This window comes from Sorex araneus, chromosome 2 (assembly GCF_027595985.1).
Source record: "Sorex araneus isolate mSorAra2 chromosome 2, mSorAra2.pri, whole genome shotgun sequence".
NCBI lineage: Eukaryota > Metazoa > Chordata > Mammalia > Eulipotyphla > Soricidae > Sorex > Sorex araneus.
In genome coordinates this window covers 264,910,525-264,936,469 of record NC_073303.1, presented here as the reverse complement: position 1 = coordinate 264,936,469, position 25,945 = coordinate 264,910,525, and the positions used below count along the sequence as shown (strand labels likewise).

The 25,945-nt window shown below is 61.9% G+C and overlaps 1 protein-coding gene across 14 annotated transcripts in view; it reads right to left on the bottom strand.

Annotated features, from left to right (window-relative positions):
• Positions 1–712: 712 nt before the first annotated feature.
• Positions 713–25,945, bottom strand: part of MBNL1 (muscleblind like splicing regulator 1) — a 79,239-nt gene continuing 54,006 nt past the window's right edge. For 3 of the 14 annotated variants that reach the window (XM_055125595.1, XM_055125597.1, XM_055125596.1), the window contains exons 3-11: positions 24,048–24,230; positions 16,916–17,116; positions 13,536–13,793; positions 13,113–13,166; positions 12,302–12,455; positions 8,901–8,936; positions 8,135–8,229; positions 5,402–5,476; positions 713–4,078 (exon numbers count right to left, since the gene is read on the bottom strand). In XM_055125595.1, coding sequence (XP_054981570.1) covers positions 5,420–5,476; positions 8,135–8,229; positions 8,901–8,936; positions 12,302–12,455; positions 13,113–13,166; positions 13,536–13,793; positions 16,916–17,116; positions 24,048–24,230 — 1,038 coding nt within the window. In that variant the 3' untranslated portion in view covers positions 713–4,078; positions 5,402–5,419. The remainder of the gene's footprint in view (positions 4,079–5,401; positions 5,477–8,134; positions 8,230–8,900; positions 8,937–12,301; positions 12,456–13,112; positions 13,167–13,535; positions 13,794–16,915; positions 17,117–24,047; positions 24,231–25,945) is intronic. The other 11 variants (XM_055125598.1, XM_055125599.1, XM_055125600.1 and 8 more) reach the window with 11 other exon arrangements.

Genomic DNA, 25,945 nt, shown 5'->3' with positions numbered 1-25,945 from the left:
ATAAGGCAAACATACATACACAAATGTAGGCACCCATCCACAAGGGCTCCACAAGCATATGTGGGCTCCCACACATGTAGGCTCAGACACAGGCTCAAACCAGCATATGTAGCTCACACACGCACACATGTAGGCTCACACATGTGGAGGCACACATGCACATATGGACACACACACATGCACAGTGCACACAGGCACACACTCAGCTCCCATCGTGTCCTGAGGAAGTGTGTGTGGGGCGTGACCCTGACCGTGAATCAAAGGGGTGCATTATCCCAGCGCTGAGGTGTTTGTCTCGTCAGGTTGTACATGTGCGAGGCTGGTCTCCTGGGGCATCAGGACAAACATGGTTCTTGTTTCCCCCCCTTTTGCTTTTTGTTGTTGCCAGGCCTCATGCACCCAGCCCAGAACCACACCCCCAGTCCACAGGTACAGTGGGTCCTTAGTAGGACAATCGGGGCAGCGATGAGAAAACCTTTCTGGCTTGCGATTCTCCTGAACCGTGTCAGGAGCGGGCTGGGTGCTCCAGGAGACACTGGCCGAGCCCAACACGCCCTCCGGGTTCAGTGGAGAGGCTGCGACCATGGTCCGCCACGGGTGGGGGGTCTCTGTGCCACTAATACCAAGTTTCACGGCACATCATTCTACGTCAACACGGGTCCAAGACACACGCTCGGGAGGCGTAGGAAAGAACGCACACTTCAACCTCAGATACTCAAATATACTTAAGAAAGAGAAGTTTTATTAGGGCAATTCCACTTTATTTTTCCATACAGCAAAGCCAACTACTGCAGTGATAATAAAATAAGCAAAAAACAAAATGCAGCCCAAGACAAAATACGTAATTTATAGGCAACTACAAGCAGAAAGTAAGTTTTGATTACATAATAGTAAAACCAAGCGTCTGTTCTTTCGGCAGGTGGAGCAGGGTGCTGGTAAGTGCCACTGGGCCCTAGCCGGACGGAGGCTGGAGGGCGATTCAAGTGCCTGCCTGGCCACTCTGCCATGTCTAGTGCTCCTCAGAGGGAGGTCAAAACCGTGAAATCTGAACTGTGTTCTACCTCCTCCCTGCCGGAAGAACAGGATCCTATAGCAATTAAAAACCGATCACATAACGACTAGAGCTACGGTGAGCTGTTCGCTTTGCCTGTGGGTGGTCGAGATCTTGTGAAAGGCAATATTGTCCTGAAGATTCTTTGTGTGTGTGTGTGTGTGTGTGTGTGTGTGTGTGTGTGTGTGAGAGCAAGAAACCACCGGCGTTGGCAGAAACAGGTTTGAGTGTGTCCTAAGTATCGTCCTTTTCTCTGTTTTGTCGTAGTTGTTGTTGTTGAAGTTTTAAGCATGCAGTAGTTCTGAAAAATGTCAGGAGTTTCTGATCCATGGCTGCGCCTCAATGGTTGAAGTTCCTGCTGTTTTGGTGATGGTCTTCGGGCGGACTCACCCCGTGGAGTCCGTCGGTCGTGAGACCCGGCTGGGCGGCGTTTCTTCCCGCTGAGAATATCCTGGCGAACTACAAGCTGTGCACGAAAGCGAGCACGCTGCGGCGTGGACACCTTGCGAGGGATCCTGCTCGGTCTGCGGTTTGCTAGCCTTAACAAAACTCTGGGTAATTATAGACGTTTTTATTCAAAATAAGATCTTACTATTATACAGGTTTCTCTCTTTTGACTATATACAGAAGTGCAAAAAGTCGGCTTCTCGAGTCGCTCCAACACGCTTCCCACTGCAGCATAGCTGGCCCCCGGGACTTGCACACACGCTACCATTCTCCTTACGTAAACTTGGAGTATTTGGATTATCAACAAAAAGTCCCTTGTTCTAGTTATTGATTATGCAGCTTATTTATAACAAGGCCTGATATTCAGGGATTTCAAAAATATTAAACAATACTTTAACATTTGAAATGGATACAGTAGAAAATAAATTTTATTCTAATATCTAGGATCTAGATCTTCTTATAATAACTAATTACAAACAAAATAAATCATCAAAATATTACTCAATTGTCTGCCAGCGTTGTTGCAATAGCAACAACAGAACCTCTTACTTAGCAATGATTATATATTTATAAGATATCCATATAAAAGATCTTTGTTCTTTTTAATGAAAACTAGACAAGAACAAGACTGACATTCTTACACTTTAATATTAAATCAGTAAAATATAAATCATTTCGTTAACAATAATACGAATATTCATATGACACTACATGTAATTCAAAACTGAGTATGTTATGAAGGAAAACTACCTTTAAGGGTTTTTTTTTTGTATTTTGAATAAATTCAATGGTAAAATCTAATAAAACAATAGTCTACAAACTGAAATGGTATTCAATTGTTAATAGAAAATGAAATGTAATAAATGTAGGAAATGAAAATCTACCTTTTAACAAGAAAAATAAGTCCTATTCTCTAATGTCACTACCTACAATAACGTGAGACCCCCCACTCTCTGAACACGACTGGGACACATTGGTATGGGCTCCAACCCGTAATGTAGCTAAGGCATAATAGATGCACAGTACAATCAGTAAAATCGACACATCAGTCTGGAACTAGAAAGCTTCTTTCCCAAGCATCAAAACCCGCAGCAAACTGGGAGTGCGGGAAGTTCTGCTAGGGAACCCCCACTCCGCCCCCACTCCCGACTACCAGGGACGCACCCGCCCGGCTGTTTGCAGAATCAGAACCGCCGAACAGAGCAAGAACACCCTTGCCTAGCTGCGACATCCAAACCACAAGAAAAAGAAAAAGACAAAAAGGAAAGAAAGCAAAGCAAAGACTTCCTTTGGATAAATCCATTCTTAAAAACCGAATGCACATCTATTTTTCTTAAAATTTTGTAAAAGGCTTTCTAAGGCTATAAGCAGTTAATCTGAACAACAACAACAAAAATATATAAAATTCACCCATGTACTTAACCCACCCAGTGGCTAGGTTCATTAAACGTTTCCGTTTTCCTCTTTTGGTTTTTTTCATGCATCTGATGACAGACCTGCTTGCTTCTTTTAGAGTCACTCTTACCGTTAAATGTGACTGGTGAGCAAATGTAAAAGCATTTCTGCAAAGCATTTATAGTCTTTTGACTTTTCACAGAGCTATAAATAGAAGCAAAATAATGTCTTCAAACATCTTTTTTGTCATCGTGTCTCAGAAATAGCACATCCCTTTTGAAGTGGTGCGTTATACGGTCTAGTGGGCATAAATAGTACACGACGAAGTGTTAAAATAACTTTATATATATATCTCTATCTATCTATTATATATCTCCAGTAGGTGTGAGTCTGTCTGTCTCGAGTGTGTGTGTTGTACTGCCCGTGAGTGCTAAAGTTAAATTGGCCATTTCTGAGACAGCTTTGGTTTCAAAACACAAAACAAAACAAGAAAGCATGGTGCCCTTCGCCTGCGGAGTCCGGGGCGGCTCTGAAAGTAATACTGAAGGAATAATACTCTGCTTGATGCACAGTCTATGGCACTTCGCGGGAACCCTTGACAACATGGTCCTTAGGCCATGATGTGCTTTGAAGACACATAGCTGCGGCCCTGCTTGGCACATTCGTCAGTCAGACCCCCCCACGCCTCACAACTCACACCAGAACTCTCCCTCTCAAACGGAAACGACGGCACACGCTCGCGCGGCACCGGCGACTGCAAATACAAGGTGCACCTTTGTTTTTGTAAACCTTGAAAGAAATAAACTTATTTTTTAAAAAATTATATCTTGGTCTACAGGCGTACCAATGCTAACAGAACCGTGGTCACCTCGGTCGGCCCTCCGAGGCGGCCGGGTGTCGGGGGACCCACCCGGGCACGCCTCACAAGCAAACTGTGCTAGGAACAAAGACGGCGGTGGTCTGAGGGGCAGGAGCGCCACCTCGCACCCGGACCGAGCCACGTCCGAGGCGTCAGGCGACAGTGTGCAGCTCCGGCCCGGCCTTCTGGGTCTCATGCAAGAGGTGATGTCTGTGGCTGAGGGTGTCGTGGGTGTCACTTGACGTATATACAATATGGCTAATGGTCTCGTCCTCTCTCCATTCTCTCTCCTTCCAAGCACACTGTCCCTTCCTCTTCAGTACGACCTGGAGGGAGACACGGGAGGTCAAGGCCCCAGCGGGCGCCCTCCCAGCCCGCCCCCGCGGCAGCCCCAGAGACCAGAGCCTCCGTCTGGGGAGGGCGGTGGGGGCACCCGAAGTTGGCCCCTCGGTTTCCAGGCAAAAGGAATAAGAGCCCTCCCCGCGCCCCCCCCAGCCCAGGCCGACGGCGTTGGGGCAGCTGGCGACGGCCCCTTCACAGCACCTGCCCCAGGGCACCTGCACGAGTGCCAGCCCGGAGCTCACTCAGTGCCTCAGCGCCTCGGCCCCCCCGCCCGCCTGCCCTTCCTAGCGTGGCCCCCGAGGACCGGCGTCGCCCGCAGCTCAGGCCCGGCCTTGTCTTCTGGTGGCACCGTGCCACGAGGCCGGCATGCAGGGTGACCCCGCCCAACCGGATCTGGGCTCCTGTGCTGTGGGCCTTTCCTGCCCAGGAGTGGGCGGCAGCCCGTGTCTGACGCCTGGGCAGGCCGCGTGCAGGCGTGGGGACGAGACAGTCTCCAGGGCCGAGGGACAGCCACTGGCCACCACAAAGCGTCGAAGCCACTTTCATCAGCGGCACACTGAGAGCCGCGGTCCTGAAACGTGGTGACATGCTACCTCGGGCCTCTGGAAACGCACGTGCGGGGCTGGGGGACGGGGCCAGCGGGCACACGTGTGCACACGCTTGCATCGGGAGTGGACTGTGATATGGCCAATGGGCACACGTGCGCACACACTTGCACGGGGATGGGACTGTGATATGGCCAGCGGGCACACGTGTGTACAGACTCGAACAGGGATGGGACTGTGATACGGCCAACGGGCACACGTGTGCACACACTCACACAGGGAATGGACTGTGATATGGCCAGTGGGCACACGTGTGCACAAACTCGCACAGGAAATGGACTGTGATATGGCCAATGGGCACACGTGTGCACACGCTTGCATGAGGATGGGACTGTGATATGGCCAACAGGTACACGTGTGCACACACATGCACTGGGATGGGCCCGTGCCCCCAGTGCTGGGTGTGTCCAGGCGTGGGCGAGTTGAGCGTGGGGCCCTGTGAGGGCACTGTGGGGAGCGGAGTGGCCTTCGCAATGCCCCATGCTGGGACCTGGCACTCCCTACTTCCCTCTCCTGCACGTCTGCTCCCAGTGATCATCCGTGCAGGTCCCCTCACGACTGCATCTCGCGAGATGACACAGCCCAGGAGCTCTCCGAGCTCTCCAAGGCGTGTTCCTATGACCCGCCTGGCAGAAACACGGGAGGCAATCCCAAACCTAATCCCCACCGCCACCTTCCGTGACGCCCTCGACGTGCACTTACTGTTTACTGATGAAAGTTCTACATCTGGGTTACATACTTGTGGCTAGTCAGATGTTCGGCAGATATTATGGGTATCTGGGAAACAGAAGAACGACTCAATGAGTGACCCGGCCAGCAAGCCAACCCCGAGAGTTGAACATGTCAGCACGGGACGTTTTCAAGGAAAGTGAAATTCCGTGGTGAGGCTCAAGTCCTCGGTGCCACAGAGGGCGGGGCTGCGCGAGACTGTCGGCGAGCCACCACACCATGCACCGGGGCTGGAGAGGCCGACGGCCCAGCCAGGGGACGGGACCAGGAGACGGTCTTGTGGGCCGGCACGAGTGCGGGTGCTCCGAGCAGAGTGCCACAAGAGCCCAGGACTGGCGCCAAGCCCGAGTGCCCTGGGAGAGCTGTCACGGGAGCCAGACGCTCCCGAGTCCCCGGCCTCACTGAGCCTGTCCCCTGGGGGGAGGGGCCAGCCCAGACGGGCACCAGAGGGGCTGCCCCAAGGCCTCCGCCCCGCTCGGGCCCTCGAGACCCCCACACTGAGTCTTCCACGTCCTCGTCCAGGAGGCGGCAGGCACCACAGGCCACGGCTGCCGGCGAGGAGGCTGTGCGGCCTCCACCTGCTCCCTCCCCCTCCAGGGCACCGCGCACGTCTAGCCAGCTCACGGCGGCGTGCACTGGCATGAAGGAGCTCGTCATACCTGTCCTGCGGGCCAGGACGTGGAAGCATCAAGGGTGGGGCTGTGGACAGGCCGAGGGGCTTGAGCAGCAGCACTGCCCAGGGCCACCGGGCTCTGGGCGGACATGCAGGCGCAGCACTAGTGCTGGAGGCGTCGCGTGCATATGCAGTCACAGGACGTGTGCGCCGTGTGCACCCGTGTGCATGTATAGCCTGAGTGTGCATCGATGTGCATGTACAGCCCAAGTATGTGCACCCATGTGCATGTACAGCCTGAGTGTGCACCCGTGTGCATGTACAGCCCGAGTGTGCACCCGTGTGCATGTGCAGACTGAGTGTGCACCCGTGTGCATGTGCAGACTGAGTGTGCAACCACATGTATGCATCCGTGTGCATGTACGTATGGTCTGTGTCTGTGTGCAAAACAGCCATGTGCACCACGTGCATATACAGCCTGTGTGTGCATCCGTGTGCATGGAAAGCCTGTAAGTGCCTCCATGTGTGTGTATAGCACTATGTCACATGTACAGCACGTGTACCATCGTGTGTGTGCACATGTACAGCATATATGTGTGTACATGTACAGAACATGTGTATGCATATGTGAGGCACGGTGTGCATCTGTGCACATGTACAGACATGTGTGCATGTGTAGCATGGTGTGCACCTATGCCCATGTACAGCACGTGTGTATGCATGTGTAGCATGGTGTGCGTCTGTGCACATGTACAGCATATATGTGTGTATATGTACAGAACATGTGTATGCATATGTGAGGCACGGTGTGCATCTGTGCACATGTACAGACATGTGTGCATGTGTAGCATGGTGTGCATCTATGCACATGTATAGCACGTGTGTATGCATGTGTAGCATGGTGTGTGTCTGTGCACATATACAGCATATATGTGCATACATGTACAGAACGTGTGTATGTATATGTGAGGCATGGTGTGCATCTGTGCACAAGTACAGCACGTGTGTGTGTGCATGTGCACGGGCCCCTTCCTGGGCTCTTGCTCAGATGATGCATGAGATGGTCACAGCACAAGGCAAAGGAAAGGCCCCTCTAATCCCGTGCCACCCGCCATCCCACTGCTGCACGCTGCCAGCGAGGCATCTAGCCTCACCTGTGCCCACACGGGACATGCCCACAGCCTCTTCACTCACATGCCATAATGCACACGGGTCGCTGCCTTGGGAGGCCAGGTGATCTGGGAGATGGTGGGGGGGATGTGCTTCCCAGATGAGGCCAGAGGGTCGTGTGGGTGGGGCCTGCTCCCGAGTGGGCGGGGCTCATCCAGGTCCCCTCCCTGGGCCTCAGCCTGGGGTTCCTCCACCTCCCTCTGCTGTGACCCCCGAGTTCCTCTACCATCATGTCCTTGGATGCTGACGTGGGGCAAAGGGTCTGGGCACTTTGGGGGGGGTCTGCAGTGACTCTGCCGTCAGCACCATAAACGCTAGCAGTCTGACCATGCTGCACAATCTATGATACAAAACCATCGAAACTGACCCTAAAGCTGTGACGCTCAGTCCTGAGTCTGACCGTCCGCACAGAGGCCCAGCACCTCTCTGTGGAGACCAGGGTAGCCGCGAGCCCCGACACTGGCCGGGCTCAGCTCCAGGACAAGCCGCCTCGGGGCCGGTCCCAGTGGAGACAGGGACGTGGTACCGTGGCACGGCAAGCCTGGGGCACGCTGGCGCCCGGGGCTGAGCACCGAGGGTGGACGGGCAGTGCCGGGGAGCACGGCAGAGCCGGCAGAGGCTGACTTGGCTTGCGGCAACGGTCGCCCCCCTCTGACTGGAGCCCGGCGTGCGTGGAGACGGGGGCGGCCGAGGGCCCGCACGGAGCACCCGAGCGTGTGCGGCCGAGGCGCATGGCGTGTGCGGGGCCGTCTCAGCAGGGGGCGCCTGGCCCGACGGCGGTGGTGCAGGCTGGCAGAGCTGCCCTGGAGACCCCATGCCGAAGCCCCCGGACAGCCCCCGCTGGCCTCCCCGGAGCCCCGTGTGCGAGGGCTGCGGACGGCCCTGAGAGTCGGGCGTAAGTACGAAGCCGTAAAGGAGCAAACCTGGTTGGCCGTGGCTGCCGCAGCGAAGGGAACACTGGAGGCAGACGTTGTCGCTGCGGACACAGCAGCGGGCGTAGCGCCGTGCACCATGGGAACTTTCGGAGGGAAAACCATATAAGCAAACACACAGAAGAGTGGAGCGGTAAGGGGCCACGGCAGGACGGAGGACACGGGCGGGCACGGGTCGACCACAGCGAGAAGCCACGTGGAAGGACATCCCAGCGAGTGACATGCAACCACAGCGCAAAGCAGGACGACATTCCAGAGAGAGCAGGGGCGGGGGGGGAGGGGGGGAGAAAAAAAGGGGAAAAAAAAAAAGCTTGTTACCATCAAATCAAGAAAATCGACACAAACAGGCTTACTTTGCTATGTCAGAAACGAGAACTTTATCCAGTGCTCCTGGGCATTCAAAATCTTAAGTCAAACGTCAGGGCCTACTTCAGACGTAGTTACGGGGAGGGAGGGAGAGAGGCGTTCTTATCCACCGTTATACACACACAGCATGTCACTTTAGGAGACCGATTTCTTTCTACACAGCAGAACTCAGAGTCCGATCAAAATCCACCCCCGGGCACCACGCAGGTAAACGGGCGGGCGGGGCGGCCCCCCACCCCCGCGGGAGTCAATTAAATCGGAAGTGGCGTTTAATTGACAGGTGTTAGTACGCGGGGTGGATGTGTCGGTGGGCAAGTGAGATCAGCAGTGGATTTTGAGGGGCTGTGAGGGGCACCGGGGGGTTGAGAAAATCAAGAAAGAAAGCACCTACCAAGACTTGGAGCGGGCGCCATGCACACAATCGAGCCTGCAGCATGCATGGACACAGGAAGGCGGGTTTGGAAAGGGAAGAGAATTAAAACGTCCCATCACACGTGTCATTAGGAGATTCATTGAACAAAGAAGAAAAACGGTTATTCTAGCAACACGGCGTGGAACCGACAGCGCCCCAACCCCGCCCGCAGGCGCACGGCCCGTCTCCGGGGAAAGCCGCCTGGCCAGGGCCGGCGGGAACATTCGGCGGAGAGGGGCCCGGGGCCTGCCTGCGCCTCAGGAAACGCGGGCCGCGCCGGCCTGGCAGTGAGCGGGCTCCGTCTGGGTGGTGCTACACTTGGCCCGTGTGCCTGGCGGGTCAAAGACTGACCCTCTGCCTGGGGGGCCGGGCTTCCCTGGGACTCAGCTGCAGGGACCCCTGCTGGTGTCTCTGTCTCTGGGGAAACAGAAGGGGCTGGTGGCTGGGTGAGGCCCTCGATTTGGAAAATCAAATACTCTAAAATATTTGACATATGGAAAAGAAAAAAAAAAACAACTTAAAAACCAAAAAAAAAAAAAAACAAAGCAAAACAAACCACAAAAGTTAAAAGCCAAAACCCGAAAGCCTGCGGGACATCAGTGCTCGTCCGGGAAGAGCCTGCACGTACGATCCAGAACCTGATCTTATTCTTCGCGAGGCTGGGCACTGGCCCCAGGGCAGCTGGTCTCCCCCAGACGGTCGCAGGCCCTTTCTGTTCCTCTCTTAGCCACGGCAGCAGCCACGTGGGCCTGCTGGGCACATCGGCGGGGCCAGGCCGAGTCTGAGGCCAGCAGGCCTGGCCTTGTGGGGGTCAGAGGGCAGCACGGGGCTGTCAGCAGCCGGAGCCACGTCCCTGACACCCTTCGGAACTCAGGTCTCGGGCCAGCACGGGCCTGGCCTGCTCCCACCTTCTCTGGCTCCCGCCAGCTCTCGGCCTGGGCGGCCCCATGAGGACAACAGGTCTCTGGACGGCCGTGATGCTGACCGGGGGCCTGCAGAGGAGCCTCCCCTCGCGCTGAGGGTCTCCGGGGGCGGGCGTGTTTCTGAGGAGAGCATGCCGGGCGGTTTTGATTGGTCTGTGTGGCGGATGCAGGGAGCAGGAGGAGGGGGTGATTCAGAAGCAGGGTGTATGCGGTTAGACTTCACGGAGGAGAGGAACGGGGAGGGGGAGAATGACGGGAACTGGGAGGGTGATTTGGTTTGAGTCTCGACGTGAGAACTCAAGCCTGTCGGTGGTGGTGAGAAGTTGTAAAGCTGATTTAAGGCATGGTAAAAAATCTGGTATCTTTTCAGATGAAAATTACCAACTAAATTCACTGTCAATCAGATTATTGTCAAAATTGACAGCTGAAGAACCGTACAGCTTAAACACAGTGACTGACCGAAGCCCGACCACGAATAGGTTTGTAATTGTGCCTTTCACGGTGATTCACTTCAAACAAACAAAAAATCCCCAGTCCGCGCCCGCTCTGGCTTTGCCCTCAGCCTGTCTGAAAGGACCAAGCGCCAAGTTTAGAGCCACTTAGGACGCAGCACTGGAAGATAACCGCCGTCTCCCCAGCAGAGGAGCCCAGGCAGACCCTGTGGGAGGGAGGGGGCAGAACCGGGCCTGCCAAGATGGGCCAGGGGCCCGAGCACAGCATGTGCTGATGGGGTTGGACCCCCGGCACCACACAGGGTGCCCGGGTCTGCCGGCCGTGAGCCCTGAGCACAGAGCCGGGAGCAAGGCCCAGTAACTAAAAACAAAAACAAAACAAAACAAAAAACCCAACCTGGATTGGTTTAATGAGAGTAGAAGTGACAGACCAGAATCCTTCCTTCTCTTTGAAGCTGCCCCACCCCCCGTCTCTCCGCAAAACCCCCCACGCCCATGAAGCTCCCTACCTTCTGCTCCCGGGAGCCCGGGTCAGGTCTGTCGGTGCTCAGAGAGACCGGGCCTGAGTCTTCACAAACCTAACCCTAGGTCCTGAGCACTGCTTTCAGAGTCTGAAGCTGACTGAGGGAGCAGGAGGTGAAGGTATAGTGTGGGGGCTGGCCCAGGTGTGGTGGGAGGCACAGGTGGGGGCAGACACAGGTGTGGGGGAAGACACAGGATGGGGGCTGGTGCAGGGAGGGGGAGGTGTGAGGGAAAGTGGGGGAGACTATAGATGCAGGTGTGGGCCAGGGGGTGGGAATGAGAATGCAGGGTGGAGACAGGCTACTGCAGTGCAAGCGCAGGTGTGGGTGCAGGTGTGGGTGCGGGTATAGGTGCAGGTGTGCGTGTAGGTGCGGGTGCGGGTGTAGGTGTGGGTGTGGATGCAGGTATGAGTGTGGGTGTGGGTGCAGGTGTGGGTGCGGGTGCGGATGCAGGTGTGGGTGTAGGTGTGGGTGCGGGTGTGGGTGTGGGTGTGGGTGCTGGCTCAGGTGTAGGTGTGGGTGTGGGTGTAGGTGTAGGTGTGAGTGTGGGTGCAGGTATGAGTGTGGGTATGGGTGCAGGTGTGGGTGCGGGTGTGGGTACAGGTGTGGGTGCGGGTATAGGTGTAGGTGTGCGTGTAGGTGCGGGTACGGGTGTAGGTGTGGGTGCGGGAGTGGGTGCAGGTGCGGGTGTAGGTGTGGGTGTGGATGCAGGTATGAGTGTGGGTGCAGGTGTGGGTGTGGGTGCGGATGCAGGTGTGGGTGTAGGTGTGGGTGCAGGTGTGGGTGCGGGTGTAGGTGTAGGTGTGGGTGTGGGTGCAGGTGTGGGTTCTGGCTCAGGTGTGGGTGCAGGTACAGGTGTGGGTGCAGGTGTAGGTGTGCGTGTGGGTGCGGGTGTAGGTGTAGGTGTGGGTGCAGGTGTGGGTGTGGGTGCAGGTGCGGGTGTGGGTGCGGGTGAGCTCTCCTGCCTGCCTTCCCTGGGATGCCCTGCGGGGGGCAGCACTCAGTGCTGGGAGCAGCCCTGACCGTGGAGACCGTCCCCAGGCTCTGCTGGACAGTGCACGGTCATGCAGGTCGCGGGGGAGCACCCAGCTCTTCCGGCCTCGGGCCGCACGTCCAGCAGCCCAGAAGGGCAGGAGGGCAGTGGGCCCCAGGCAGGCTCGGGCCAGCGAGGGGAGGACGAGGGCCGGCCGGCCTGGCCAGCCCTGGAGTGTCTGTGTCTGTGCGGGGCCAAGTGCAGCCACGGGGAAGAGGTCACTGCCGGGACGGGGCCCCCGGGGCCCTGGGGCTTCTGCTCCTGCGGGTGCCCTGGGCAGGGCGGGACTCTCATCCTCCACCCGGACACCCGACGTGGGGAGGGGGCCGGCCAAGCCGCCAGGGCCCTTTCGTAGGATTCAAGCAGCCCCCGGGGCGGGCACCGGGTCCGAGGAGCAGGAGGGCGTCGGGCCAGACGGTGGGGACGGGCGCGGGCCGCGGCGGGGGCCTACCTGGCGGCAGGAACGCCGTGTGCTGCTGCAGCTGCATGTTGGCCAGAGCCTGCTGGTACTGGAAGATGCCCGTGTTGAAGACGGCCGTGGCACCGTTGGTTTTTTCAAGAGCAGGCCTCTTTGGTAACGGAGGGAGGACGGCTTGAGGGAGGCCCTGCGCGGCGAGCGGGGGTGAGAGCGGGCCGGCCACGGGAGAGAAGAGAGGACAGGGTCAGTGCTGCCCCGGGCGGCGCGGCGAGGGCGGCAGGGGTCAACAAAAGTCTCCAAAAACAAGCAGGGTCCAAGCTTCGAAGGAGGCGACCCCGAGCCCGCGCGGGCCGTGCCCGGGCCGTGCCGGGCCCTCAGGACAGCGGCCCTGCACCGCGGGGGCATCCAAGCGCAGGAGAGCCCGCCTCGCCCGCCCGGCCCGGCCCCATGCAGAGCCCGGCATGCAGCGGTCGGCTCTGGTCGGCCGCGTCCACGGCTGCAGCCAAGCGGCCAGCACAGGGACGCAGAGAGACGCCCGCCCCAGTCCCGAGGCTGCGGGGACGGTCTGGAACGCAGCAGAGGGACGAGAGACCCCCACCCCCTGCCACAGCCCCGGGGCTGCCGGAGAACATTCGAGGGTGCAGTGGCCTCGGGGCCGGGCCGTCCTGTGCCCCCGGCCCTCGTCGCTACGGGGCGGCCCCGTCGCAGAGACAGGAACCTCTCGCTCCGAACTCGAGTCAAAACGGAAAAACGAGGGTGGGCGGGACCACACCAAAACCAAAACCAGAGTCTCGTCTCTACCGTACAGCTACATGCCAAGCTAAAAGGTGAAAGGTCATAGTACCAGGTCAAAGGTCGCCTCGAGGGGTCGCTTCAGTGATTTGACAGCCGACTGAGTCTTAATTAGCAGGCAGCGAGCACAGGTGCATGGCCAGTGGGGCGAAGCGCATTAACACAAACAGCAAGCAGAGGCGCCATGGGAGCAGTGCACCGGCGAGAGAAACAAACGGGAACAAATCATCGGATGCCGTGTGGACAGGAACGACACTGAGCATGCACGCCGGGGGCGGGGTGGGGCGAGGCCGGGAGCAGGGGGGCTCGCTGGCCGCTGGGGTCGGGAGCACTGCGGGGCGGGGCAGGGCTGGCGGGAGGCAGGGCTGAGCGACACTCGGCCCTGGGGGGAGGGCAGGCCTGGGGAGGGGCCGGGCCCGGGGGCGTGGGGCGAGGCCGGGACACGGGGCGGGGGGGCGCGGGGCCTCCCACTCACCATGGCGGCCGCGGTGGCTGCGGCCTGCGCAGCTGCCGCCTGGTTGACCTGGTACTGGGCGGCCTTGATCTTGGCCTGCAGGTGCGCGGGCGGGTGGAAGTATTTGCACTTCTCCCGGGAGCACCTGCCCTTGATGTAGTCCATGCACACGGTCACCGTGTTGTCGTTGGTGTCGATCATGGTGCTGTCCGCCGGGTGCGCGAAGCGGCAGTCGCTCTCCCCGCGGTTACAGTTGCCACGCTGGTACTCCCGGCACACCTGGGGGAGAGGCGGGACAGTGAGCACGGGGCAGAGAGCACGGGCGGGGAGTGCAGGGCAAGGAGCACGGGGCGGGGAGCACAGGATGGGGAGCACAGGATGGGGAGCACGAGGCAAGGAGCACTGGATGGGGAGCACGGGGCAGGGAGCACGGCGCAGGGAGCACAGGATGGGGAGCACAGGGCAGGGAGCATGAGGCAGGGAGCACAGAATGGGGAGCACGGGGCAAGGAGCACAAGGCGGGGAGCACAGAATGGGGAGAACAGGGCGGGGAGCACGGGGCAGGGAGCACAAGGCGGGGAGCACTGAGATGGGGAGCACAGAATGGGGAACAGAATGGGGAACATGGGGCGGGGAGTACAGATGGAGAGCATGAGGTGGGGAGCACTGGCAGGGAGCACGGGGCAGGGAATACAGAATGGGGAGCACAGTATGGGGAGCACGAGGTAGAGAGCACGGGGCGGGGAGCACAGGATGGGGAGCATGGGGTGGGGAGTACAGGATGGGGAGCATGGCGTGGGGAGTACAGATGGGGAACATGAGGTGGGGGGCACTGGCAGAGAGCACGGGGCAGGGAGCACAGGGCACAGTGCAATTCGGGCAGCACGGTTTCTGCCCCCCGCCCGGACAGGAGCCTGCCCTCTCGGACACGCCTGGAGCAGGGGCACCAGCCCCACCCCGAGTGGCCACTTCCCTCCCGGGGCAGGAGGGGGGAGTGTGGACGGGTCAGGGTGAAGCACAGGGCGCTTCTGAGACACGACGACGCTCAGGACAGTGAGGGGAGCAGAGACGCTCCCGAGGCCCTGGCCCCGGGGCCCTGCAGTCCACGCTGAGCCCTCCTCACTGCCCGCCTGCCTGGGGACGTAGCGCGCACCAGTGGCCCCTGGACACTCGCCCGCCCCTGCACAGAGGGCTGCACTCAGCGGGAGACCAGGGGACCTGCTGGGCACGAAGCCCATGCCCCGCTGCTTCCTGCCTGTGGCCCCGAGAAGTCCAGGGGCCACACCTATGACCCGTTTGTCTCGGGAAAGAGCCACGTGGGGTGGGCGAGACCCCCGCTGCCCCCAGACCAGCAGGCCCAGGGCCCGGCACTCCCCGTCCCTCGCTGGGCTGCAGCCGGCACGACCGAGCACCTGAGTGGCCCTGGGGTCTCGCCCGGTGCAGGGCAGGGAAGTGCCTGCCCCAGGCCGGAGCGACACTGCTGGGGACATGGCTGGGGAGGGCCCAGGTGCCTCGGACAAGCCCTGGCCCAGGAGACAGTGCTCAGAGGAGAAACAGCTTTGCAGGCCCGTGTCCGCGGGGGCCACGGTCAGTCCTGGTCCTCAGCTCCGTGTCCGCTTTAGCTTTCAGGGGGCGCAGACAACCCCACGGCTGACTCCCAGCTCTGTGCTCAGAGTCACTCCCGCCTCTGTGCTCAGGGTCACTCCTGGCTCTGTGCTCAGGGCTCACTCCCTTCTCTGTGCTTGGGGCTGACTCCTGGTTCTGTGCTCAGGGTCACTCCTGGCTCTGTGCTCAGGGCTCACTCCAGGCTCTGTGCTCAGGGCTCACTCCTGGCTCAGTGCTCAGGGTCACTCCCGGCTCTGTGCTCAGGGTCACTCCCGGCTCTGTGCTCGGGGCTCACTCCCGGCTCTGTGCTCAGAGTCACTCCCAGCTCTGTGCTCAGGGTCACTCCCGGCTCTGTGCTCAGGGCTCACTCCTGCCTCTGTGCTTGGGGCTGACTCCTGGTTCTGTGCTCAGGGTCACTCCTGGCTCTGTGCTCGGGGTCACTCCCAGCTCTGTGCTCAGGGCTTACTCCTGGCTCTGTGCTCAGGGTCACTCCCGACTCTGTGCTTGGGGCTGACTCCCGACTCTGTGCTCAGGGTCACTCCCGGCTCTGTGCTCAGGGTCACTCTTGGCAGGGCTCGGGGGACCCACGTGGTGCCCGGGAGCCAACAGAGGCTGGCTGCCTGCAGGGCAGGTGCCTTCTCCCCGTACTCTGGCCCTGGTGTTTGCTTTCCGAGGGTCTCGGCTACACGCTGCAGGGCTCCAAGGCCCACGCAGTGCACACTGAGCCGGCTGCATGCACGGTGAGCACCGCCCGCCTGCCCCTCTGCCCAGGTGGCGGGGAAGGCTGCACGGGGCTCCTCCCCAGCTGGCTGGGGGCCCCTCCTGGCATTCCCGGCACCCAGGAACTACGGCCAAAAGCAGCTTCTTGTGTCTGAAACTTTCTGGTCATTTCTAAACACGAACGTGCGGAATTCGAAGCCGCGGCCAGCAGGTGTGGGTCAGGCTTTCCACAACCGACGTGGCTTCGATGTTTCGGCTCCTTAGCGAGCTCGACGCATCACTGGGCCTGTCAGTCCCAGGCACGCGCCGTTCAGGCCACCTCGGCCTCATGCTTGCCACGTCCGGGTCTCGTGCAGGCCCACTCAGCGGCCCGAGGCATCCAGCACCCCAGCCGAGCCCGGAGCGAACGAAACTCCCAGTGCTCCCTGGACGAGGACCGGGAGCCAAGAGACGCCCTCCGGGCAGGCCCCCTGGTAGCCGCTGTGGGCAGGGACATGCAGGTGGACCATCAGCCGCCCCGGGTGGCCCATCGCCTGGCACTGGTGCTGGACCTGACCATCACAGCCCAGAGCGTGGCCAGACCCTGCCGTGCCGGGCAGCAGGGAGAGGAGAGGCCGAGTCTGGCTGGGCCCAGGAGCAGGGGCTGGGGCGGAGGGCCAGCTGCAGGCCGGGCTCTCGCCGGGAGACTCACACCCGGAGGGCACCCCGCGGGCACCCAGCCTGTCTGTCTCACAGCTGACGCCGAGGGCGGTGACGTCTCGAGCCACGGGTAAGAGCTGAGACTAGGGCCGCCACTCCCGCTCGGAGGGACGAGCCTCCACGTCCAGGGGCGCGAGCCGGCCGCCGGGGGCACCTGCCGGGCCACACCCTCCCGGGTCGTGAGTGGGGGATCGTCGCGGCCTCCAGAGAAGGGTGGGGATGGACCCCGGGCTCACGTGCTCGCCACTGCCCTGGGCCAGAGGGACCCGCGGGCCCCGTGCGGTGCTGGAGCTGAGCACGGCGGCCCCTGCCCGCCCCCCGGGCCCCGCTGGGCCGTCCCAGCCCTTCGGGCGGCGGCGAGGGAAGCGGCCTCCTACCTCCAGTCTGTCCGTCCGCATCAGCTTCTGAGCGGCCGCGGCGGCCGCGGCAGGCACAGGCACCCCCGGGTTCCCGGTCACCAGCATGGGGGCCGTCGGCAAGATCTCCGCGGGGACGAGGCTTGGCGACACGGGGCCCAGGTAAGGGTTGAAGGCGGCGGATGCGTTGGTGCCCAGGCTGGGCGCGACAGAGAACATCGGCTGGAACAGAAAGCAGGGAAGTGAGCACCAGCGCCGGGCCGGGCGGGCACTACCTGCCTGTCCTCCTCCGCTCGGCCCGCCTGTGCACTTGGGTGGCGTGTCTCACGAGCACGGTCACCAAGCAAGGCTCTGGGGACAGGAGCTGCCGGCGTGTCCACTCCGACGCCCTCTGCCCGCGGGCTCAACCCAGGATCGGGGACCCCGCCTGGACGTGCCCCACGGGGACTGTGGGAGGGAGACGGGGCGTAGGAAGGCCATGTCCGCCAGAGAGACCCTCTGCACGTGGCAGGGGAAGCCGGCAGGCACCAGCCCCTCTCCCGCCCCCACGCGCTGGGACTCGGGTGATGCTCGGGGCTGGGGCGCGGGTGACGCGCGGGGCTGGGACGCGGGTGATGCCGGGGGCTGGGACGCGGGTGACGCCCGGGGTGACGCTCGGGGCTGGGGCGCAGGTGACGCTCGGGGCTGGGGCGCAGGTGACGCGGGCGGGCGGGTCAGCAGCTGCTCACGCACCCGAGACACACGTCTCCATGGGGCTTTAATGTTTCGGCCCGGGGGCACTGGCAGTGCTCAGAGGCCCTGTGCAGCGTGGGGACAGGCCCGGCTGGCCATGTGCAAGGCGGCTCTCCCCTCGCTGCCTCTTGGTGCTGCCCCGGGCAAAGAGGGACCGTCCCTTGGGCCACGGCAGCCGTGAGGCCTCCCGGGAGAGGCCGCCTGCCCGCGGAGCCCGAAGCCCAGAGTGGAAGCCCCCAGCGGCCCCCTGAGGGGAGGCGCTCGGCTGTCCACCGCGGGCCGGGAGCAGGCAGAGGCCACTGGCGACGCCAGGCCACCGCCCAGACATCGTCCGCCAGGGCAGCTGGACGGGGTGATGCTCGGGGCCACGGACGTGCTCCCTGGTGCTCTGCTGGCACACCAGGCCGGCAGGAACAGCCCCTCCGCGCCCCCCCCCCCCCGCCCGGGCGCCCAGCCAGCTCTTCGGGGCCGGGACGAGGCCGGAGGCACTGGCCGGTCCAGTCCCCGTGCACGGCCCCGGGCAGAGTGGCCCCCGCAGGCCCCGTCCCTCGCTACAGACGAGGACAGCCTGTGCGTAACCCTGAGGGGCAAGGAGGAGCACCCCCGGCTCTGCGGACGCCCCCCGCGCCCCCACCAGACCCCCCAATGCTCCTGCGGCTGCCCCAGGAACAACGACCACCAATGAACTACCAGACACCAGGGCTCCCCGGAACCCCGCCCCACCCAGCACGGGGCAGGAGACAGCAGCACCAGAGAGCAGCCGGCAACAGGGTCCTGCCGCAGACACAGACTGCACCCGGGGTCCTACAAGGACACCGAGAGCAGAGGCCAGCCTGTCAGGTCAGCCGGACAGTGAGAGCAGAGAGGCCAGCCTGTGAGGTACAGCCGGACACAGCAGAGAGGCCAGCCTGTCAGGCACAGACGGACACAGCAGAGAGGCCAGCCTGTCAGGTATAACTGGACACAGCAGAGGCCAGCCTGTCAGGTACAGTCGGACACAGCAGAGAGGCCAGCCTGTCAGGTACAGCCGGACACACACAGCAGAGAGGCCAGCCTGTCAGGCACAGCCAAACACACATAGCAGAGAGGCCAGCCTGTCAGGCAGTCGGACACACACAGCAGAGAGGCCAGCCTGTCAGGTCAGCCGGACACTGAGAGCAGAAAGGCCAGCCTGTCAGGCACAGCCGGACACCGAGAGCAGAGAGGACAGCCTGTCAGGCACAGTAGGACACAGCAGAGAGGCCAGCCTGTCAGGTACAATTGGACACCGAGAGCAGAGAGGCCAGCCTGTCAGGTACAGCCGGACACCGAGAGCAGAGGTCAGCCTGTTAGGCACAGTCGGACACTGAAAGCAGAGAGGCCAGCCTGTCAGGTACAGCCGGACACCGAGAGCAGAGGTCAGCCTGTCAGGCACAGTCGGACACTGAAAGCAGAGAGGCCAGCCTGTCAGGTACAGCCGGACACCGAGAGCAGAGGCCAGCCTATCAGGTACAGCCGGACACCGAGAGCAGAGGCCAGCCTATCAGGCACAGCCGGACACACACAGCAGAGAGGCCAGCCTGTCAGGCACAGCCGGACACTGAGAGCAGAGAGGCCAGCCTGTCAGGCACAGCCGGACACAGCAGAGAGGCCAGCCTGTCAGGCACAGCCGGACACAGCAGAGAGGCCAGCCTGTCAGGTATAACTGGACACAGCAGAGGCCAGCCTGTCAGGTACAGTCGGACACAGCAGAGAGGCCAGCCTGTCAGGCACAGCCGGACACAGCAGAGAGGCCAGCCTGTTGGTACAGCCGGACACAGCAGAGAGGCCAGCTTGTCGGTACAGCTGGACAGTGAGAGCAGAGAGGCCAGCCTGTCGGTACAGCCGGACACAACATGAGAGAGCCAGGTCACCAGTCAGACAGGGTCGGACCGTCAGGCACGCTCCGAGCCCGCCCGTGACTGTGCAGGGTCCCACTGCAGGGCCGTTTGGCGAGACTGAGCCATGGGAGGGCTGCCTGGCACTGCAATTCCTGGGCTGCTGGGAAGGTAGATTCCGAAGGTCAGAAACGTGTGCGTCATGACCCACTACAATGGCATGGAGGCTTGGGCTCAAACGTACAGTTTTCGGGTGAAAAGGGAAGCATTTCACAAACAGTCCGAGGCCCAATCAAATCCAAGCCTGTAAACCTGCCTGAGCAAAAGGCATCAATAACCCACCAGCATGTACAACGCAACACTCGCAGACTGCAAGGCACACTTCTGTCTGATGAAAACACCCGCCGTGGCAGACTGGGCTCAGGGCGCCCACGGCCGGGAGGTGCCAGGGCTGCGCCTTCCCCGGGCCCCGCGGGGTCTGGTAAGTTGCCATCTGCCCGGTGGCAGACCCCAGGGACCTGCTCTAGACTCAGGCGGGATCCAGAAGCAAACCCCCCGCACCGCCGCACCCCGCGAACACCTCTCCTCCGGCGGGCACCCCTGCCCTCCCCTGGCACAGCCCAGCCCAGACCCCGCGTCCCCGGTGTACAGACTCTACCCCTGCGAGGGCAGAAAGGCCCACGGCGGCTGCAGGGCACTCTGCAAGCACTGACCCGCGGCTTCCTGGGCTGACCCGGTCGCTTGGACGTGAGCGTCCTGACTCCAGCAAGGGCACCAGGCCCGTCACGGATGACGGATTCCCCGGGCGTCCCTGTGCTGCGCCTGCTCCCATCCCCACTATCACTGCTGGACCCCAGAGCCCTACCAGGAAAGAGGGGACAACGGGAGGTCACCAGCTCTTCAGACAGCGCAGGTCAGGTGCTTAGCCCAGGGCGGGCGCTGCCGAGCCCGTCTGAAGGTAGGGCATGAGGGCAGGCGGGCTGACCCTGGGGTGATCCACCGGGGCACCTGCAGTCTGTGCCCGCTGCCCGCTCCTCACGGGCCTGAGCCGGCCGGACTTAGCGGGAAGGGGCTCCTCTTCCCGGCCGAGAGCAGGCACAGGAGGGGCTGAGCTCCCTCCCCCAGGGGCCTCTGCTCTGGGCGGTCTGGCACCTGCAGCCCTGCAGCCCCGGGGCAAGCGGGAGCCAGGACGCTTCAGCAGACCCGAGGGCAGACACGCGAAGCACTTTCCACCACGGAAAGGGAAAGGAAGCGTCATTAAGGCTTAATCGCGTCTAGAAGATTAATTTTTAACTTTGGAATAATTTTTCAGGGCAGAAGTTTACTTCTCGTGATCAATAAAAGTCAACGCTTGTGATCCGCTGACCGGGGCAAGCCTCGGGGTATATCTCGGCTCGTTTCCGGGACCCGCCCTCCCTCCTGCAAGGGGCTTTTTGTCCTCTCTTCCCGACAGGCCCTGCTGTGGCCCGGGGTGCTTCCTCTGGTTGGCTGGGGTCCAAGTCTGTGCTCGGAACCGTTTCCTGCCGCTGGCACTGCCCTACACAACTGCTGAACTCACACATTAATGGCTTTGCAAACTGTTTTTCTTTGCCACCGAAACCAGCAAATGCATTACATATTTTCTAAAAATAGCTGTCAGGAAGCTAAACAGATTCGATGCCATTTCCTTTCTTGACCTCCAGATTTCATCCACTTCTCTGGGACGACAGAAAGTGCCATTTCTTTTGTCTTCACTGCCACTTTCTGAGTCCAGGTAAAGGGCTGTGACCTTGCCATCCGGGACCAAGCAACCCAGCACCCGAGTCGCTAAACAGAGTCACAGCACAGGCGGGCGGGCGGCATCAGCCTCACCACAGCCGATGGGCAGGACTCCTCAGGGCCACATGGTCCCCGGGGCCTCGTGCAGGGCCAGGAGGGAGCCCTGAGCACTGCCCGGGGGCGGGCCTGGGGGACAGAGCCCACACATCCACGGGTGCACACGCCAGGAACACGGAAAGGAGCTGGCGGGATTCTGTGCCCTCAGAAGGTGATCATCTTCTGACCATTGTCTGGGGTCGCCAGAGTGGGGGGGAGGCTTGTGCTGCCCCAGTCACCGGCAATGTCCCTCGGGGTCACCGGGGCGTGTCTCAGCTGTGGCCACCAGGTGGCGCCTGCAGGCCGGGCTGTGAGCGTAGGTCGGCTTAGCCGCTGGGTGCCCACAGCCCGCTCGTCCACGGGGGCCGTGAGCCTGTGAGCCAGTGTCCAGACTCTTCCCAGGACAGACCTGCAGGCCACCCGCGTTCCCCGTCACTACCGGAGGATCCCAGGGCGGGTGAGCGTCGCTGCTCCCTGCCTAAGTCCTCCTCCAAGGACAGAGGGGAAAAACCTTCCAGAGACCAGACTCTGGACTGCTGCACCGGCCACCAGCAAGGGGAGGAGCCCCCGGCAGCCGTCAAGGCTGCTCGAGTCCCAGCTGGGCCCCCTCCCTGGGGTGGGGTGTGTCCACTCTCGGGAACTGCGCTGCTCTGAACCACCTCCAGCCGCAACTGTCAGAGGGCCAGCGAGTTTTGGGAGGGCGGGTGGCCCCTCTGCTGGGCCCGGACCCCCGCTCCTCGCTTGGCCCCCCATGCTCAGCCCCGAAGTTGTGCTCACTCTCCGAGGGCCCCCAATTGGGCCCAAGTCTCGGGGAAGCTGCTGGGGAAGCTGCTGCTCCCTCGTCCTGAGTCCTGTTCCCTGCCGGGCACAGTCCACAGAAAGGCCTGCCCGGAGCCCTGGCCAGCCCCGACGTGACACACCCACCCCTGCCTCTCAAAACCTCAGAGCAAACAAGAACCCCAAAGGGGGCTGGAGCGACAGCACAGCGGGGAGGGCGTCTGCCTTGCACAAGGCCGACCCGGGTTCGATTCCCAGCATCCCATATGGATTCTGAGTACCGCCAGGAGTGATTCCTGAGTGCAGAGCCAGAAGTAATCCCTGAGCATCGCCAGGCGTGACCCAAAAAAGCAAAAAAAAAAAAAAGAAGAACCCCAAATGGGCAGAGATTCCCTTGGGGTCCTCACAGAGCCTGCAGCAGACCCCAGGTCACAGGTCAGACCCCCGAGGTCACAGGGTCATAGGTCAGACCCCCAGGTCACAGGTCGGACCCCTGGCACCCGCCAGCTGGTGCCCCCGGGCTCCAGCAGCCCCTGTCCTTCCCTTGCCCCCTCATCCAGCTACTACTCTCAGACGGGTTCTGGCAGCGGCTGTTTGGGGTGGGCTGCTGGCTCTGGGGGTCCTCGGGCCCCTGGTGGTCAGGGACTGCACCCATCTCCTGTCCTCTCCTCGAGCTGTGTCCTGAGACCTGCTCGCACCGAGTCTGCGCCGGGGAGGCCACGCGGTACCAGCCCCGCCCGGAAGCCTCGAGGGGAAGCAGAGGGTCTCCCGGGGAAAGCCCAGGGCACGCAGTGGGCTTGCAGATGGCGGCAAACACCGGAGCTGCACGCGTCCCGAAAGCACAGGGCCCCGGCTGCAGGCGGGAGGGGTGGAGAGGGCGCGGAGCTCCAGACCAGGTCAGGTCCCACACGAGGGGCCCCGGGTCCTGTGTTTCAGAGCCACAGAGTGACCTGGAACAGCTTCCCGCCGCCCGACAGCGGAAGCAGCAGCGAGCACGGGCCATACACGGACGCGTGGCTCTGACCAAGCTGGGAGAAACAGACCCGGCTAGAAAGGCAGAGATTTGCAATGTCCTTCCCTGGGCCACGGGCTCAGACACCTGTCACAGCTGCAGAGGAAACACGGAGACCCCCACACGCACACACACACGCACATGCACACACACGCACACACACATGCATACATGCACACACGCACATATACACACATGCACATACATGCACACACATGCAACACACATGCATACATGCACATGCGCACACACAAGTACATACATGAACATGCACACATGTACAGACACATGTGTGCACACACACGCACACACATGTACAAGCGCGCACAAGCATGTGCACATGTACGAGCACACATACGCACACATGCATATATGCACATGCATAGGCACACATGCATGCACACACATGCATACACAATGCACATATGCTTGCACACGCACACACACATGAACACACGCATGCACAAGCACACAAATGCACACATAAGGATGCATGTGCACACACAGACAGCCTTTCTGGGCTGATGAGCAAGCTCAGGCGTGAGGACATGCTGAGAAACCATCCACACACACACGCAGTCGTAGCCCATCAGAAAGTGGCCTTTCTCGGGCCCCACATGCCGCGTGTATCGGTGACACAGACCCTGACACGGTCTGGCCTCACCGCGCCCGCCGAGGCCGACTGCTCAGAGGGGGATGGGGACACGGCATCATCCCCCCACGCCCACCACGTCCATGCGTGAGGACCCGGGGAGCCTCCCAGGTCCTCAGGGTGCGAGTCCCGGGGCGGACACAGCATGGGAACGACTCTGCATGACAGCGGGGAGGGGCTCGGAGGGCTGGGGGCAGGGCCCGGGGCGGGAGCGGAGGAGGCGCTGGCTCGCTAGGGGCCCCCCGCCCCCCGGGGCCCGCGTGCCCAGACCTGGGGGCTCACCACGGGCTGCAGCGGCGCCCCGGGCATCATGGCGTTGGCCAGCTGCATCTGCTGGGCCAGCATGGCCATGTTCTTCTGCTGGATCAGGTTGTTGCGCCCGTTGATCTCCAGCTGCGTCTTCAGGTGCGGCGGCGGGTGCAGGTACTTGCAGTTCTCCCGCGAGCAGCGGCCCTGCAAGACAGACCACGTGGCTGAGTTCCCTCGCGGTGACCGCGCCAGCAGGGGCCTGGCAGGGACCCCTCGGGAGGACAGGAGTGGGCTTGCGGCCACGCACTCCCTGAGGTGCCCGCGCACGACCTGGGTCGTGAGAACGGCCCCGCAGGCCGTGTCCACACCACGCCGAGTCAGGCGGACGGTCCTCCCCGCCCTGCAGGGGAACCCGGAATGCCCACGCCTCATTGCCCCGAGCACGGCACGGACACGCGTGTCACGCCCTCCACCAAGGGAGCCGGGAACGTCTAGACCTTCTCGCTCGCCTCGGAAACGGGTGCAAACTGGGCTCCCACGGGAAGGCGAACGCACACCTCTGGGCCCCCAAGGGAGCGCCCGGCTCCGTTCTCAGCCCCCAGTCTAACAGCCCCTGAAGCCACGGGCAGGACACGGACACACACGGGATGTATGTCGGAAGCACACCGTGACGAAGAAAGGCTGGATGGAACATGGCAGTGCTGAGCCAGGAGGAACAGTGTCTTGCCTACCGTCACGATTCTCCCGGGCACTGGGCGGGGGGCCCACCTCGCCCGCGGCCGACCCGGGCTCCATCCCAGCATCCAGCGGGTCCGCTTGGGGGTGGTCCCTGAGCTCAGAGCCAGCAGCAAACCCTGGGGGGGCGGCCGGTTCCTCGGGGTGCAGCTGGGCCCCCACAAGCTCACGCACAGCCTGATTTCCCCTCGGTGGCGCTGAGCTGGACGGAGCTCGACTCGGGGTGCTGCCCCCACGCCACGGGGCGGCACGAGGTCGGGCTCCGCTCCTGGCCACTGCCCCTGGGAGGGCGAGAGGGCAGGGGCTGCCCCATTGCCCTGCCCTGGGAGAGGCCATCAGTGCCGGACAGAAGCTACCCACGAGGGCCACGAGCCCTGGCCAGCCCACGGCTCAGTCTCTCCCACGCAGGCCACAGGCCCATCCCCCTCTCCTCATCTGTGCCCCGTCCCCGGGGCAGCCAGGGCCCCGAGTCTCCCGCAGGCCCGGGAAGGGGAGAGGACGGGTGTGCGGGCCAGTCCCCGTGTCCCGACAGGCCCAGAGAGGGCGGCTGTGCTGGCCGGCCACTGTGTCCCCACACCCCGCCACAGCCCACTGTGGTCACCCCTCTGCCTGCCGAGAGGGGCCTGGCCAGGTCCCACCTCACAGATCATCCCTGGTCTCCGAGGGAGGTTCCTGGGCACGGAAACACGCAGTGACATTTACTGGTTCCCAAAATACCCGCAGAGCTGACACCACACGCCCAGCACACCATGTCCCGCACAGGCTCCCTGACCCCGTCCCAGAAGGCAAGCGCCTGAGTCACCAGGCCCGGCCTGCCAGGTGGACAGGCGCTGGGGCCACAGCCCCACCCTGCAGGAGGAGAGCTCAGAATGGACAGGCCACGGCCCCACCCTGCCAGGAGAGAGGACAGGCCACGGCCCCACCCTGCCAGGGGAGAGGACAGGCCACGGCCCCACCCTGCCAGGGGAGAGGACAGGCCACAGCCCCACCCTGCAGGAGGAGAGCTCAGAATGGACAGGCCATGGCCCCGCCCTGCCAGGAGAGAGGACAGGGGCAGGAGAGAAGGCAGGCCACGGCCACACCCTGCCAGGGGAGAGGACAGGCCCCGGCCCCGCCCTGCCAGGAGAGAGGACAGGCCCCGGCCCCACCCTGCCAGGAGAGAGGACAGGCCACGGCACCGCCCT